The 15,264-nt window shown below is 39.8% G+C and overlaps 1 protein-coding gene across 10 annotated transcripts in view; it reads right to left on the bottom strand.

Annotated features, from left to right (window-relative positions):
• The window catches only part of LOC117137718 (CUGBP Elav-like family member 1), a 52,749-nt gene that overhangs the window by 20,320 nt on the left and 17,165 nt on the right, over positions 1–15,264 (bottom strand). For 6 of the 10 annotated variants that reach the window (XM_033299303.1, XM_033299375.1, XM_033299320.1 and 3 more), the window contains one exon: positions 14,362–14,410. In XM_033299303.1, the coding sequence (XP_033155194.1) occupies positions 14,362–14,410 (49 nt within the window). Of the gene's footprint in view, positions 1–2,835; positions 3,363–6,777; positions 6,797–6,853; positions 7,103–10,440; positions 10,584–14,361; positions 14,411–15,264 lie in introns of those variants that run through there. The other 4 variants (XM_033299348.1, XM_033299337.1, XM_033299328.1 and 1 more) reach the window with 4 other exon arrangements.

Here is a 15,264-nt window from a genome sequence, read left to right as displayed (position 1 = left end):
ACCCATTGAACCCCTCGAGCCCCGCCGTACCCTGCCCTTAGACCCCTTAACCCCTCTTGCGACCCACCCTATGTCAATCGCTATTGAACTGTAACGCATTCACCATTTGTTGCTCTCGTGTATTGTCTATGCAAAATTGTGGCTGCTGCTCATTCTGCGGTGTACGTTGAACTCGCTCGTTGTTCAACTCTTCGGTCACTTGTCGCCCGGCACTCGATGTTTGATTTGCCGAATGGATTTGGCGCTACCAAGGGTTTAAGGGACATACATGTGCCTCCCCGGGCCAATTGCTAAAGGGCTAAGAGTTCGCCGGGAATTAGCTGCCAATAAAGTGAGTATGATATTAGGTCGATCGATCAGGAGAGCAGGTTCGTATGAGAAAGAATAAAATTAGAAATCAAACTCATGTTTCCCGCACATCACAATCTTCCTCCTTATGTTGAATGCACTTTTCCTATTGTTTTTTATCAGCACCATCTATACGTCCAGAATATTAACTGGCCCATATTCCGTATGACCATTCCGGTTTCCCATACATACATACCAATTTGCATTCAACTCCGTGAAAGCTTTTCGTAGCTTCAACAACTCAGACATTACCTCAGCGTTTGGGGAATTGCAGCCTGTGACTGCTGACAGGGGTTCCTTTGCTGCTTCTTCTTCATCTGTCTAGTAGCCTCCCATACCCACGAGAACCCCACCATGCCCATGTTAACCCATCAATTGTGCTCCGTCTAACTCGGCGCATGACTTGCATATTTATGCGATATATGTTTGCGAAATGAATTGTTGACTCCGACTTTGCGTCCGACTTTGACTGTGACCAAAAGCAGCCAAAGTCAAAGCGTTGATAAATAAGCAGCCAAAGGGGAATTTACGGGCAGACACGGAAAGAATAAAGAACAACCGATGGTGGAAAAAAAACTATAAATATATAAAGTGCATGTATTTCGAAAGCAATTCGATGCAGACGAGCGGGAGATAATAATTGTATGGCAAGATCAAGTGACTTTTGGGGGCGGCGGAACCCAGAAATGGGGGAGTGTGTGTCAAAATGGCTGTCAGTCAGAAGTGAAGTGTAACAGCTGGATGAATGTGTGGATGGATGGGGAGTGTTACATAAGGTTGTTGGTTTCAGAACTTGTGGCAAGGCATTATAAATGAATTTTCCCCATTTCCTCAAGCCAACCCCCCTTCTCTTTTAACGTGTGCAAATGCGTTAACATAAATGTAACACGTTTCGCTGTGGTAACACAACTGCAACAGCAACTATCCACATGTCACGTAGCTTTTGCATGCCAACGACAGGGCCCAGAACCCCAAAGACCCCCAAAAATCATGTGAACCAAGGCATCCTAAGGAACTGTCACATCTCAGACACCAGACAGGAAACCAGTGGCAAGAGGAAGAGCTGAAGAATCAGCGGAATCAGACGGCAAAGTCACTTTCCTTGTCAGGCTCTACAAAATATTCTAAATTATACATACATTTCTCTCTAGCAGAGGCTAAAAATACAAATCTAAAACCACTTCAAACTGATTTAAGTCTCTCAGTTGCTAGTTGATTAAATTTTTAGCAAAGCTGTGCTAATCAACGAGGCACGAATGTGATATACTGAAGTTATTTAATGTGCAAACGAACTTGAATTTCTTGAGATGAAACGTTGAAAGAATAACACGTTCATTGAATACTGCCTGATTAAGGTCAAATTTATTTACTAATTAATTTTATTGCTCAAAACTTACTTCTTTCCACAAACAACATAAAATTACTTTACAGACTGAGAAGAATCATTTATACAGGATTTTCCCCCACCGAAGCGTATTTTTTATCCGCTCTTTCTGGGGAGTTCAAAAGTCCCATGACAAAGCTAAAATTTAATTAGCCGCCTAGCAAGTGGCGTTTGCAAATGAAATTACCCAAACACATTTACAAACACACACACACACACAAAGGGAACGAAATGCAAGCTCAACATGTACATATCCCCCCTCCCCCCTTTCAGACACACACACACATACATATTGGTTTAACATTTAGCCACTTGGCGCGAAAAGGAAATAAAATACACGACAATCCAACAAAAGAGCAGGAAAATAAAAACACGAAAGTTTCATCGAAACATGGAACACTCGCCGCCCCGTTGCCACCGTCATGTTTTCTCCGGAAAATTGCTCTGCTGGCGCCCCCTAGCGGGCAGTCCGCCCACCCGCTTTTGGCTTTGTAATCCTCGCGAGCTTCACAATAAACACGAAAATATAATTTGCAACGTTTTTGCAGGCGACGCGCTTCCGCTGCCAAAGCGTAGAAATGCAATGAGTTTTAGACAATAGAAGCCACAGTGAAAGGTCATTATGAACGACGTGTCGATTTAAAATTTGTAATTAATTTAAATTGATAGAGAAAATACACCTTTAAATACAGTTGTTCTAACCTTTGGCAACTTCATAAATTATTTATAGTTTTAAATTGTCTTGTTAAAGCTAAGCTGTCAGATACGAACGATAAAATGTCATCAAGCCATATTTAATTTGCTATAAATCAGATTGGTCAATATGAATTTGTTATAGATTAAAGAAAATCAATTCATCATGTTGATATTAGTATTTCTGCGAATTAATTTAGTATAAATAAATATATTTTTGTAACGAGTTTTTCAATCAAAAAATTTGGTAATTCTGAAATGTTATATTTACAGAAGACACCATATATTACCACAACGGCAGGTCAGTTAAATGTATAATCTTTTTTGCATGTCCGTCTTACGGAGGCCCCACTGTGCTCGGACCGACTGGGCTTAGCTGGACGGTGGTCCGTGCAAGTAACACTAATTACCTGGAACTAAATATGGCGCCGGATTCGGCGGCGGGAGCCAATACGTTGCCGTTATCGCCGGATACAACTGATGGCCATTTGTGGCCATGTTTGTGGACATGGAGGACGGCTGCAGTGGGTGGTTGGGATGGCTTTGGTGGTGCATCGACGGTGGTGGCGAGTGCTGCTGATGATGTGGCGGCGATGAGCTCGCGGAGGAGCTGCCCGAGCTTAGTTTGTTGTACCGGACTATTAGATTATTATTGTTGTTGTTGTTGTTGCCGACGACCGGTGGAGGAGATGCAGCATGGACTTTGCCCGATAGGGGGCGTTGCTCGCTGACTCCGCCATTTCCATTTCCGTTTCCGTTGATATTGCCGTCAATGCTGTTGTTGTTTAAGGAATTGCCACATTCCATGATATTTGGGTTTTTCATGTTATTTATTGGCCGCTAGATGGCGCCACAGCACATACAAAAAATTGGTCAAAGGGCTCAAATATTTTTGTCTAACTGAAACTTTGCTTGGCTTTTTTATGGGCCTCCTGGGCTAAATTAAAAACGAAAGGCAATATTTTATTTGCAATTTTATTAGCAAGGGCCGCCATTAAAATGCCACAATTATTCACTTGTGCATAATTTGAATTTTATTTGCAAACACACACATACACACGCGAGCGTTTCACTATTTTTCAGCACGGCGTTTTATGGTCTACCATTTTTGTATAACTAATTAATTTGCCATATTGTCCGGCGAGTGCAGTTGGCCTTTTGCAATAACGCAGTATTTTTTATTGTCGTTCTGTGTTATTTACTTTCAATTTGTTGCACATCCCCCATCAACGCACCGAGTGCTAATGGGACGGACATGACCCGCCCGTACGGGTTGGCCATACAGATGGACCATATTTGCTTTTATTGTTACGATTATTATGGCGATCGCATATCGCAGTTGTTTGATTTTGCATTTTTATGTACGTTAAGGAGCCCCGCCAGCGTTATTAAAATCATTGAAAAATCCAAAGCAAATAAACAACAAATTTTAATCCATCCAGCTTTCGCTCGAACAATTTTTATTGCCGTTCATATGACAATTTGAGGGGTTTCATTTGGATAATAACAATATTATGCCATTGCATATTAACTGGGCCTTAATAACTATTGAATCCAAAGTTTTCAAGCTAAATTTAAGTATTGAAAAAGCTGAAGAAATCAAAACTATTTTTGCAGATAGCATACACTTGGTTTAAACATTTTCTCCTGTGGTAAAATATTCACAACTGTCGCAACTTAGCACCAAGCCACTCCCATTTGCTGGGCTTTCTACCCATCTGTGTATATAACACCTGTGTGAAGCTCTAATCAGCCTAAACAGAGTTTTAAAGAAACGAATGTCTGTGTTTATACAATAAATGAGAAGAAGGGAACCCAGAGTAAATAAGTAACTAGAGAGCCAGGCGGGGAGTTTTGAGTTGGAAAACTAAACAAGCCGACAACTGTTCGACACCTAAACATATACGAGCGATATGATTGTGAAATTTCAGGCCTATTTATCCAGCTACAACAACGACATTTGTTTGACACTGAAGTTTAGCTTTTTTCCTTGGGAAGTTCCCCTAAAAAGTGAATAATAGATCAGATGGTGTTGAAATTGTTAATATTGTACTTCCTTTCATATCTTGTGAAAGCTATACTTAGCATTTTGTCAATTCATTTATACATTAATATCTTGCAAATGACTTGAATCATATTGGAAAACTCAATGTTTTCCCATAAATGCACAAAAGTGAGAATATTAGAAATTTTGTATGTTTTGAAGTAGAAATTTGTTAAAATTCCATACTGTAGTTTCAATTTCGTTGAGCTTTTCATCACTTTTCGAAAAGCAATTGGTCTGAATTGATTTTGTGGCTTCAGCTCTTTTCCGAATTGTATGAAATTGGACATTTTTCTCGAAGTACTCGTGTTTTCTAATTTTTGGTTTATCCCTCCCGGCTTTCCCCCCTTTGCCACCTGATTCGACTGTCTATTTTCAATTTCTTCTGACCCAGCTGAAATTGACGTTTGCCAGTCTATTGACAGACTGCCTAAAGAAGATGATGATGACGATGATGATTACGATGCTGGGACTGATGTCGAAGCTGATGGCTTCTTGTTTGTACATGGCCAACATATAGACATAAATATGCGTAAATAGACAAGTTTTGCCCGCCTGTCGGCCGCAGCTCTCTTCTTGGAATGTAACTCAGAAGAAAGTGCAAATATTGACGAGAGTTTCCATTTTGCAGGTGGCCCAAAGTGGAACAGTTTTCTGTTGATGGTTGCGACATATGTGAGACCAATTGATTCGTAGCCCGAATGGCTATTACTATATATACACGTGCTCCATGGCGACATTTTTGTAATCATTTTGTTAACGCTTCGCTGCTTTCCAGACGATTTTCAAATGTGGAGTAATTTTTTCTAAGTGAGTTGATTTGCTGTGTAGTTTTGTAGCATTTTTTAACCTAGTTTTGAGTTTACTTCGTATTATCATCTTGCCGTCTCGTGCGCCTCAAAGTGCAATTTACTTGGCAACAAACTCGCTGGCAATTATCACATAAACTTCGCATTTACACTCTGAACTTTGCTTCTGCCACAGCACCTCATGTGGCTTGTTGTCTGCTGTTTTTTTTATTGTGGTTTTTGTTATTATTGCTGTTAAATGAAAATATTCAGAGCGGAAAGTTACGCTTTTCCATTATAAGCGGGCCATTCGGGGCATGATAAAGTCTAATATGGAGGTCTCTATTCCAAAGAATATCGAAAGTGAGTTTGAGGTTTGGAAAAGAGGTTTCAGCATAAATCAGCATAATAGCCTAGTTATGTAACTTGAAATGAAGAAAAAACTCAGATCAACTTCAATTAATTAATATCCAGAAAACAAAGGATAATACAAGGAACATTCGAATGTTGAAAGTTCGATGATTGAACATAATTGAGCTCTCTTTTCTGTTTATTTGTGTGGATTTTAAAATACATTCAAGTTTGTTCGAAAACGTATTTGGCTTTTGGGGTTTTGACGAGCCGTTGACATTTTGTATTTAATACGGCCTGCACTCAGGTTTTCTTTTCTGCGGCGTTCGTCTCGTGTGAGGCTCCTCGAAAATGAAAGCCAAATGAAAATTTGACAAGTGACAATTTCCGTTTGTTGACTTCGTCTTTTGAGTGATTATTTTTTGAGGGACAGTTTTACCCAGCGCCATGATTCATTTTCGTTACGTGAAGCAAAAATCGGATTACAATTAGTGGAATTTTGTACTAGAGATCTACACGCACTAGCTGCGTTTTCTTTTCGCTCTAAGTGCTGGAGTAAAGGGATTTCAATCACCTAATGGGAAGCTGAGTTCCGATGACCTTGTAGGTGAGAGCGTGTCGTGGCAAGGTGACGAAGGGTGCTGAAGGGGCACAGCTCATCGACAGCCTTCATTGGAGGCTATTTATGGCCCGACACACCCAGCTCCAAGCTCACACACTCGAGTCAACCGACCGGAACGCCAATTGGATCGGAAATCGCTTTTTCGTCTGTTATATTTGCCAGCTTACATCGGCTTTGACCCATCCCTCCGACCAAATTCTCGAAATGCCCATTGACTGTTCTGTATTCAGTGTGAATTCAATTATTTTTTACGCGATTACCTAGGCTATTTTCACAGGTAAATATAGTTAGGCAATAGGTTGACGGCATGTAGTGCTGATTGACTGCGATTGCCCATCACGAACATTTCGTGAAATATATTTTTAAAAAGTTCTAAAGCCTTAAATCGCATTATATTACATTTTCGCAAGCATGCAGCCTCATATATTTTTTCAATGACCCTAGCTTGTAGCCAGTGCTCACTGTACTTTCGACTGAGTCAAGCCAAGTTCTTATCGACCACTAATTATGCAAATGCTATGTGCATTTCCCAGTCTCATTTACACACTCAAAAATGCGCTTGATTTGCGTATTCGAATCGAATTTTCTCAGCTTTTTGTCGAGTATCTCGATCCGAAAGATACCTGGCAATTGATCGCACGTCTTGAACTTAAACTTTGACACGCGCGTGCGCGGCAATTGTAATTTCCGTTTGGCTCAAAAGTCGCTGTTTATCTTCCCGATTACGGCGACACGTCTCCGATTTGAGAGTATCTGTTAGATACTCGTTGAGAATTTCAGCGATTTGTTTCTGCTATTTTTTCGGCGCTGTATTTTTTTCACAGTCGATCCGAAAACGCGACTGATGTCTGGGCGATTGAGTGACAAACTGCTGGCGACGCTTATTTTTCGCTTCGTTCTGCGGTTTATTTTACTTGATTTTTGTAGTTGTAGTTGTATCTGGTATGTACTTTAGCCATTGTGTACTCAGTTCACGATGAGCCGCATGGCGACGTCAAAGCAAAAGCAATAGCAACAGCAACAGAAGCAAACAGTTCGAATACAAAAAAATATTATCATTATTGCCGCTGCCTTTCGGGGTTTGTGTTAAAATGGGCAATAAGAAAAGCGTGCTGGGGAATGTGTGCTCGTGAAAATGCGAAAATTATGAAGATTAAATGAGTTTTAAAGTGCACTGCGATGAAATCGAAAGAACGTGTAAAATCAATTAGTTGTCGAGGATAATGACCTTAAGTATTCAACAGGTACCATAAAGGCTGCGATTTTAGAGGTAAAAGCTGAATAATCAAACTATATACAGCTCCACCTTTGCAACACTTTTCCTTCGATACGGAGTTCTCAGTTTCCCTTTTTGCGACAAGTTTACGAACTGTATCTGTTGTTTCAGCCATATTGCTTATATATATTTCCATAATTACTCATGTTCCTGGTTCGGAACTTCTACCTGCGCAAGGCACCAACTTTATGTTTGTTTTCGTTTCGCATTTCAGCAGTCAGATACAGTGCGTCTCATTCGCGGCAGTTGTTTAATTAAACAGTTAACAGCTTTGGGCTAAAAGCTTTGGTAGCCAGATCATAATTCAGCAGAATGTTATAAACAATTCTGTCAGCTGACTCTCGAAGAGTAATATTTTGAGTAAATGCAGGTTGAAGAAGTACCGTTCTTATCTCTGAATTTTTAAAAGAAAATTTCAATAATATCGTGGCATATGCCACGAGGAAATGCTGAAATAGGGGGCGTTGGGGCAGTGGAATTATAAAACAATACGCCCCATAATTACAGGCACAGATGCGGATACAGATACAGCTACTGCTGCAGATACAATGCGAGAACGAAAACACTTGAAAAGAACAGACGCGCAGACCATTTTCGATAATTGAAAATAATAATTAAAATTCCCTGAAGTGAAGGGGGAGGTAGAAAGAGCAGAAGGATCCGAGCAGACGTCCACAATTGGAGTGAAAGAAGCCCATAAAGGCGGCAACAACTGCAGGGCATACATAATACAATTTGTATCTGTTAGCGTATGCAAAACATGTCTTCGTATTCTCTCATTCTTTTGGGTCATAGAGCCCGTTAGCCGTATTTGTCCATCAGAAGTCATCATGGAATTGGTTGTCATTCACATTGCGCCTCTGTTTTGTTCTCGGAGCCCCTCCTACCCAGCTCCCCATTTCCATAGAATTTATAACCCCTTTAGCCCCTTTGGGCGTGCGTGATTTCTTCAATTAATTGTTGTCTCCAAGCACTTTGAACACTGCACAATGTGGTTCTTTACAGAACTCTTTTCCCATCATTGTCTACACCTAATTGGAGGTCCGAGAAGAACTAGTCGTTCCATTGTGCTCGTTGCAACAAAGGTCCATGAAAATATGCATAATTCTAACTCAAACAATGACAATTGTCAAGGTATTGCAATTCATTCTGCAAAGAGTTTTGTGCAATACGGATTGCTCAAGAAACCTGGTAAATATTTGAACGAGGAACTTATTAATTATGATGAAGTGCATGTTACAAAGGAAATTGGAATTTATCTGAACATGGAGTCACAACTTACTGTAGTATTTACCAACTTTGTGATACCAACTTGTGATTCAAATAGTAGCATTCTTTTAACGGGCATTAATTATTTACAAAATGCACAAAAATTATCAGTCATCTTTTTCGTTTAAAGCATTCGAATGAAAGGTATAATACCTTTCATTATGTGCTCATATTATGCTCATTATGTATCTTTAGGAATTAATGCTAAAGTATCCCCAGTATCTACAAGCCAACTCTGTGTGGAGAAATTTCCCTGGTGATTTGTCATCTCTTCGGCTTTCCCATGCATCTTTCTTCATGCAACTTGCCGTTTTGGCTCACAAATCTAGCAATTATTCACATATTTCAATTACCGCTCGTCAAGCACAAGAAATGCCTTGTGCCACACATGACAAACTGCAGCTGCGAATGCGATTGCGAATGCGAATGCAACTGCAATTGCAACACAGAATGCAACGCACTTTCAACACGCAACCAACGAAATTTCTCCAATTTCAGTGGTATTTCCCACTCGATCGCAAGTGGCACGCAATCTGTGCCTAGAATCTTTAGCCCCCTAGAAAGATACAGAGACGAGATGGCCGAAGCAAAACAAACGGCAAACCAAAACACCAAACAGCTGACTTGGCTTATATAAACAGAAGCACGTAGAAAAAGCTAATTTCTTTGCGCAAAAAAAAACCCATTATAATGAAAATGAATTTAAAACTGGTTGAGACCGCAGCCGGTTCGCCAGCGAGAAGCTGAGAAACTATGAGGAGAATCTTGGAGAACTGGGAGAAGCCGGCGGAGAATGACTCAAGCTGCAGCCGAGATTATAATTTATTTAGCTGGCTCTTGTTTTTGCTCCTTTTGCACTTAATTATTCGTTTGGGAAGTGCTTTGCATATTGTTTTCGTTTTCGCTTTCATCGCATTCTCAGTTGTCATCTCTTCTGCCGTGTTTACATTTTGGCAATTGCCAAACTGGATGACAAATCCAATCGACTGGGCTGTGACCGCCTGCGCCGTTCTGGCATGGGAAATTAATGTTTTAATGGCATTTATTTCGGGCACCCCCTAGAAATCGAAATTGAAATATGTCCGAGGTATGCCGGCCCGATATTTGCGGTAGATTTAGCAAAGCTATTAACTTAATGTTAGCCAACATTCTGAGTTATGGGGAAATTCTTTAAGATGGCCAAAGAAAATAATAAGGAATGCGACTTTTAAAGATAATTGGATGGATATCTTAATTTATCTTTAATATTTTTTCATAATTTGCGTTGGCTTTTAAAAAGAATTTTAAGAACTATATTTAAAAGCCAACACATATGTTAAAATCGCGAATACTGTTAAAATCTTTTGTGAAATTGTATTTATTTTATTCACAAGTGGTTTTTATTACGTTATGCCAATTACTTTTAATAATTTATTTTGAGCAAAGTAACAGTTAGTTAGCACACCGCACAGTTGTCAGTTTCCAAATCGTTTTCTCAATTACTGAATCAATAATGATTAAGTACGATCCACGCGTATAAACGTACAGCGCGGCATATGGGTGAAAGATTCAATCAATTGGCTGTGCCAATAGTTTATCAATATCTTCGAGATACACAGTTCGTTTTTCAATTAAGACTTTGCGGTCGGCGTAGATTTAATTTAAAGAATTTCATTTGTAGTTTACCAACCACAAAGTGCGGCGAAGATACAAAGATACGACGATCGTGTCGCTAATGAATGACAGACTACGGCACGTATCTTTCGGATATTTGAACGCGACTATCGACTGACGAATTACGAGTGGCGAATAACGATTCCCGATCGACGATCACCGATCGACTGAAAAGCCCGCGGGCACGACACTTTGCCCCGCGATCAATTGCGCTGCACTTTGAGATACAGATACATTTGCCGCTGGCAACGCCGCTCTTGCCGGTTCTCTCCCTTGCTCTCTCTATTTCTATCTCTTTCTGTTTCGTTATAGCCCTCTCTGTCTGAACAGCTGTTGCGGACACTTGTGGCTCGCTCACATGAAAGCCAATTAGCCACGCTCGTTGCCTTTTGGCTGTTTGTTTATTTATGTTTGCTGGGGAGTCATCAGCGGTTGACAGTTTTCGGTACATATGAGTATGAGTAGCTCTCTTCCGTTCGAGTGCTTCGCACTGTCTCTCTCTTGGAGCCGTATTCCTGTCTCTTTCAAATCGGTATTTCATCATTACTGGGTTATTTTAATAAGAATTATTAGAGATGTGGGATGTATAGGTTTCTATTTTTTAAATTAATTTATATGCTGTTAAATGAAATTAAAATCTTGATTTTTTTCAACAACTAATATTTAAGGTTTTGTAGATAAAACTTTTGATGGTATGTATATAAACTTAAAGTGTTTTAGTCAAAAATCAAATAATTTTTTTTTAAATATAGTGTGATTTTTATGAAGTCACCTGATCAGTAAGCTAGCTTAGTGGCTTTTAATTTGCAAGCCAGGTAAACAATACATTGTGTGTTCACAAAATAAGTTTGTGAATTTACAGCAGCTTGACTCGGTATGACATTACATAAATCACTGCACTTTAGCTTAAATCTCTTTTGCACGTCTTCTCAAACGAGTCTGCCCCTGGACCGCCCCGTCCCGCCCCCTTTTACGCCTCATGTGAAACCAAACTCGAGATTTAACAGCAACAACAATGACAATCGTCTTTTCTAACACATTTATTGCCAAGTCAAAGTTGTGTGCTCGCTTGACAAGATCGCGCCGACCTAAAAGGTTTCGAGACGCGAGCAATTAACATCAGAGCTACAAAAAAATACTGGGCGTATAGTTGTGTATCTTGCAGATGTATCTACATCTATGTATCTAGCTAAACGAGCGATCACGCCAAGCGGGGAGCTCGAAAATCAATTGAAGAGCAGTGCGGAGCGGTCAACTCAGTGAACATAGAAAAGCGCTTTGTTTTCGCTGCCAGGCCCGCAGAACTCTTAATAATTGAATCGAAAAGTGTGCTAATGCAACCGGCAGTCGAGCTTCTCAGTATCTGCCACATATCGGGTCACACACATCTGTGGGCTGAAACTGCCAACATGAAAATGCATTCTCAGATCTGAAGATACCGGCTACAAAAACATACGTTTAACCGCTGAAGAATCTGACGAATGCTAAAGTGGCGGTGAATATTAATGGCCTAGTAATGAATAGATGTTAGGTGATTCATACACAGTATTATTTATTTTTAAAGAAAAAGGTTTAAAACTAATTTCCTGTTTGAAAACACGCCTTCTTTGGTCACTCTTGTCATCAAAGCATAGTGGTGAATTAAAAATTGATTCGTCGTTGTCGTAATCTGACAATTTGCCAACTTTGAGCCCATTAATTCGAAAGCCAAAAAGCATAGCAATAAAATTGTGTTCATAAATAAAAACCAGCCTAAGACTATCTACTTGCATTTGCTCGCAACTCATTAATTTGCTATGATTTTGCATGCGGATAGTTGGCCAAAATGTGCGACAGAGATGGGCACAATCGATGGCCAGATGATGCCGGCAAAACCAGCAACATAACAAGGCGGCATCCTGGGCAACTCGACAACTAAGCCAAGCCAAAAGGGCAGGCTAAAAAGGCGGACAGCTACACAGACGACGACAAACGGCAGCTAAAAGTATTTAGAATTTCTGGCATTTTGTCAAGTGTCGCCAAAACATTTCGCACAACACGCACGGTTCGAGAGAGAGTGAGTGAGAGGTGCAGAGAGTGAAAGAGAAGGCAGGCAATGGAATGAGAGAGACGAGCGATATTTGTGTGTAGTAAGGCGAATCTTGCACTTGTTGCATTTTGGGAAATTTGTGTGGCATTTGAAAATGTTGGGCATTTGTTTTTTTGCCAATACACTAAGCGAAGCAGATGGCGTCTATTTGGCAGAAAGTATTTTAAATTACATTTGGAACTTTACATATATATTTGAAATGATTTGATATGTTATAATCTAACTAAGGTATATAAAATTAATATGTTGACTTGTACAGGGCATGGTTTGTTTTCACATTTTCCTACAGGTTTTAAATCTCATAATGAAATTAAACTTTGTTTTATATATTAAGGTAATCAATTTCTTCCAGTGCACGTAATTGTCTTAATACTACAGTAAGTGTATTTTCTCTGGTATTTAGAATTCTCTTTTGCTAGTTCTAGCAATTAATTTCCGTAAACTGATTGAAAAATCCCATCAAAGTGATTTTTTTTAATATTGTTATTCGAATCGTATAATTAAACTACAGCATTATTCAAAAATTCGCACACTCGTCTATTTATCTTAATTTAAGTTAAGCCATTTGCTAATAATTCGTTTATTAATCGTTGAAACTGAAAGCAAAATCAAAAAGAGAGAACTGAGAGCGAGATTCTCGCTCAGCTGGGTGCCAATTTTTGGTTAATTTACCATAAAATTTCCGTGTTACGTATTTTTAATTTTTTGATTTATTTTTGTCACGCGTACACACTTGACGCAATCGGACGCAATCGAGGAGAAACAAAAGCAGCGGAACAAGAATACGCTCAAATGGCTTTTAGATCAGTTGGATATATATCGTGAATTGCTGTGGATACGGGGAAAACTACTCTCTGCGAGGTGGTTGGCCCTTCAGCCACTTGAACACAAACGCCAGCGAAGGAAAGCAATTATGTAAGAAGGGGAGCACGGGAAAACACAAAAGGAACAACAATCGATGGACATCGAGGTGAATGCGAACGATGCCCTAAACATTTCCGTTGCATTCGAGCCATGCAAAAGACAACAGCAAATTCCGAAGTCACATGCACGCACGGCTACACTAACACACATTTGCGGAAGACACGCCAAAGCGGAAACGGAAACGCAGCCCATAAGCGGAGTGCCAGAAGGAGAGGCAACAAGGACACGAATAACAGTCGCCGTCGAGTTTGTGGGAAACGATTTTGTGATTTGAACTGGGGATTGCCATAAGGTGGATAAGTCTTAACAGAGGAATAATGGTTTTGCTAATCTAAGCACAATATAAAACTATTTTAAATATTTTCTTAGTTGCATTTGAAGAACCCGGAACATTTTATGATTTCCAGAAAGAAATTTTTTCTGCAAGCCGCACAAAATGCTCTTTGCTTGAGGCATTTTTTTCCTAAAAGTAATATTTCATCGCTCTTGGGCCGGAGAATCAACTTTTGCTGGCATTTTTTCAACGACAGACTTCCATGTTTCCCCCCTGCTTTTCAGCACTCACCCTAATCGATTTATTGGTCTCACACAATCCAACTAATACACGATTGTAGCCAGTTAGCCTTCTCCATTCCGCTTTTTCCCATCCACCCGTCCTGTCAGTTTGAGCATTATTCATTTTCATTGCCGCATTCTCTGTTCGAATTTCTTTTCCATGTGTTGTTTTGTGTAATCAAATACAGGCACCCCATCCCACCAACTCTTATCCTTGCTTGTGATTAAGCCCAAAAGGCTCATGCACACTGATAAAAAAAAAGCACGAACTAGCAATCAACAGAACGGAGACAGAGACAGGAGTGTGGGACAGAGACGGAAGAAGAACAAATATCCTCGGAATCGATGTCTAAAAAGGAACTTACCATTTCTGTTCTCACTATCCGCCGGCTTCATCTGAATGGGATGGTGCATCTGTCAAAGAGAAGGAAAAAAACGGAATTTAAAAAAAAAATTGGGTAATATTTTTGGGATGTGTGATTGGAATGCACAAAAAAAATAACTTTTATCATATAAAGTCGGCAACTCTTTCAAAATCCTAAGCTTAGGAAATTTAAAAAAAAAACACTTTTTTTCAATGTTTTTATATTTAATTTGAAAGTAGAAGAACCTTAAATTTGTGCTTTTTTGCTTAACCCGATCCCATGGATTCAACAAGCTACAGATCAGCACCCTTGTTAGACAAACAATGATTTCAATAGTTTATTGAAGTGTTGTTCAATCTCATTAGATTTGAATTTGGCCAAATGCAAATGAAAATCGCTAATGAAACAGCACGGAAAGAAAAAGAAGAGGGCGAAACTAAAGGGAACCGGAGAGCCCATTTCATTAACGTGGCCATTAGCACTTGAAAAATGCAATTCAATGCGAGAAGCTTTTAACAAATTTTTTCCATTTATTTTACATTCGTTGTGCGAACTGATAAGGTCCTGGGTCCTTGATACTGGATTCAGTCAGCCGGTAGTGGCCATTACTTTGATTTCAATTAACTTTTCATTCAAACAGTTCGAGCAGCGGAAATGATAATAATAATACTTACAACGATATTAGAAAATGAAGCTTCAATTGCAGGAAACTTTTCCCCCATTGGCAGGACGAAAAAAGGCGTGGGGGTATGTGGAAGTCCAAGTCCGGACAAAGTGACTCAATGACTGAATGATGTTCAGAGCGAATTGAAATGAAATGCTTACAGGTTGAGGCCTTCCCGCATCTCCATTCAAACCAAATAAAACCGAGCCGAACCGAACCGAAGGGGGGAGCCAACGGGT

Source organism: Drosophila mauritiana, chromosome 2L (genome assembly GCF_004382145.1).
Source record: "Drosophila mauritiana strain mau12 chromosome 2L, ASM438214v1, whole genome shotgun sequence".
In the NCBI taxonomy this organism is placed as follows: domain Eukaryota; kingdom Metazoa; phylum Arthropoda; class Insecta; order Diptera; family Drosophilidae; genus Drosophila; species Drosophila mauritiana.
This window is presented reverse-complemented; position numbering and strand designations above follow the sequence as displayed.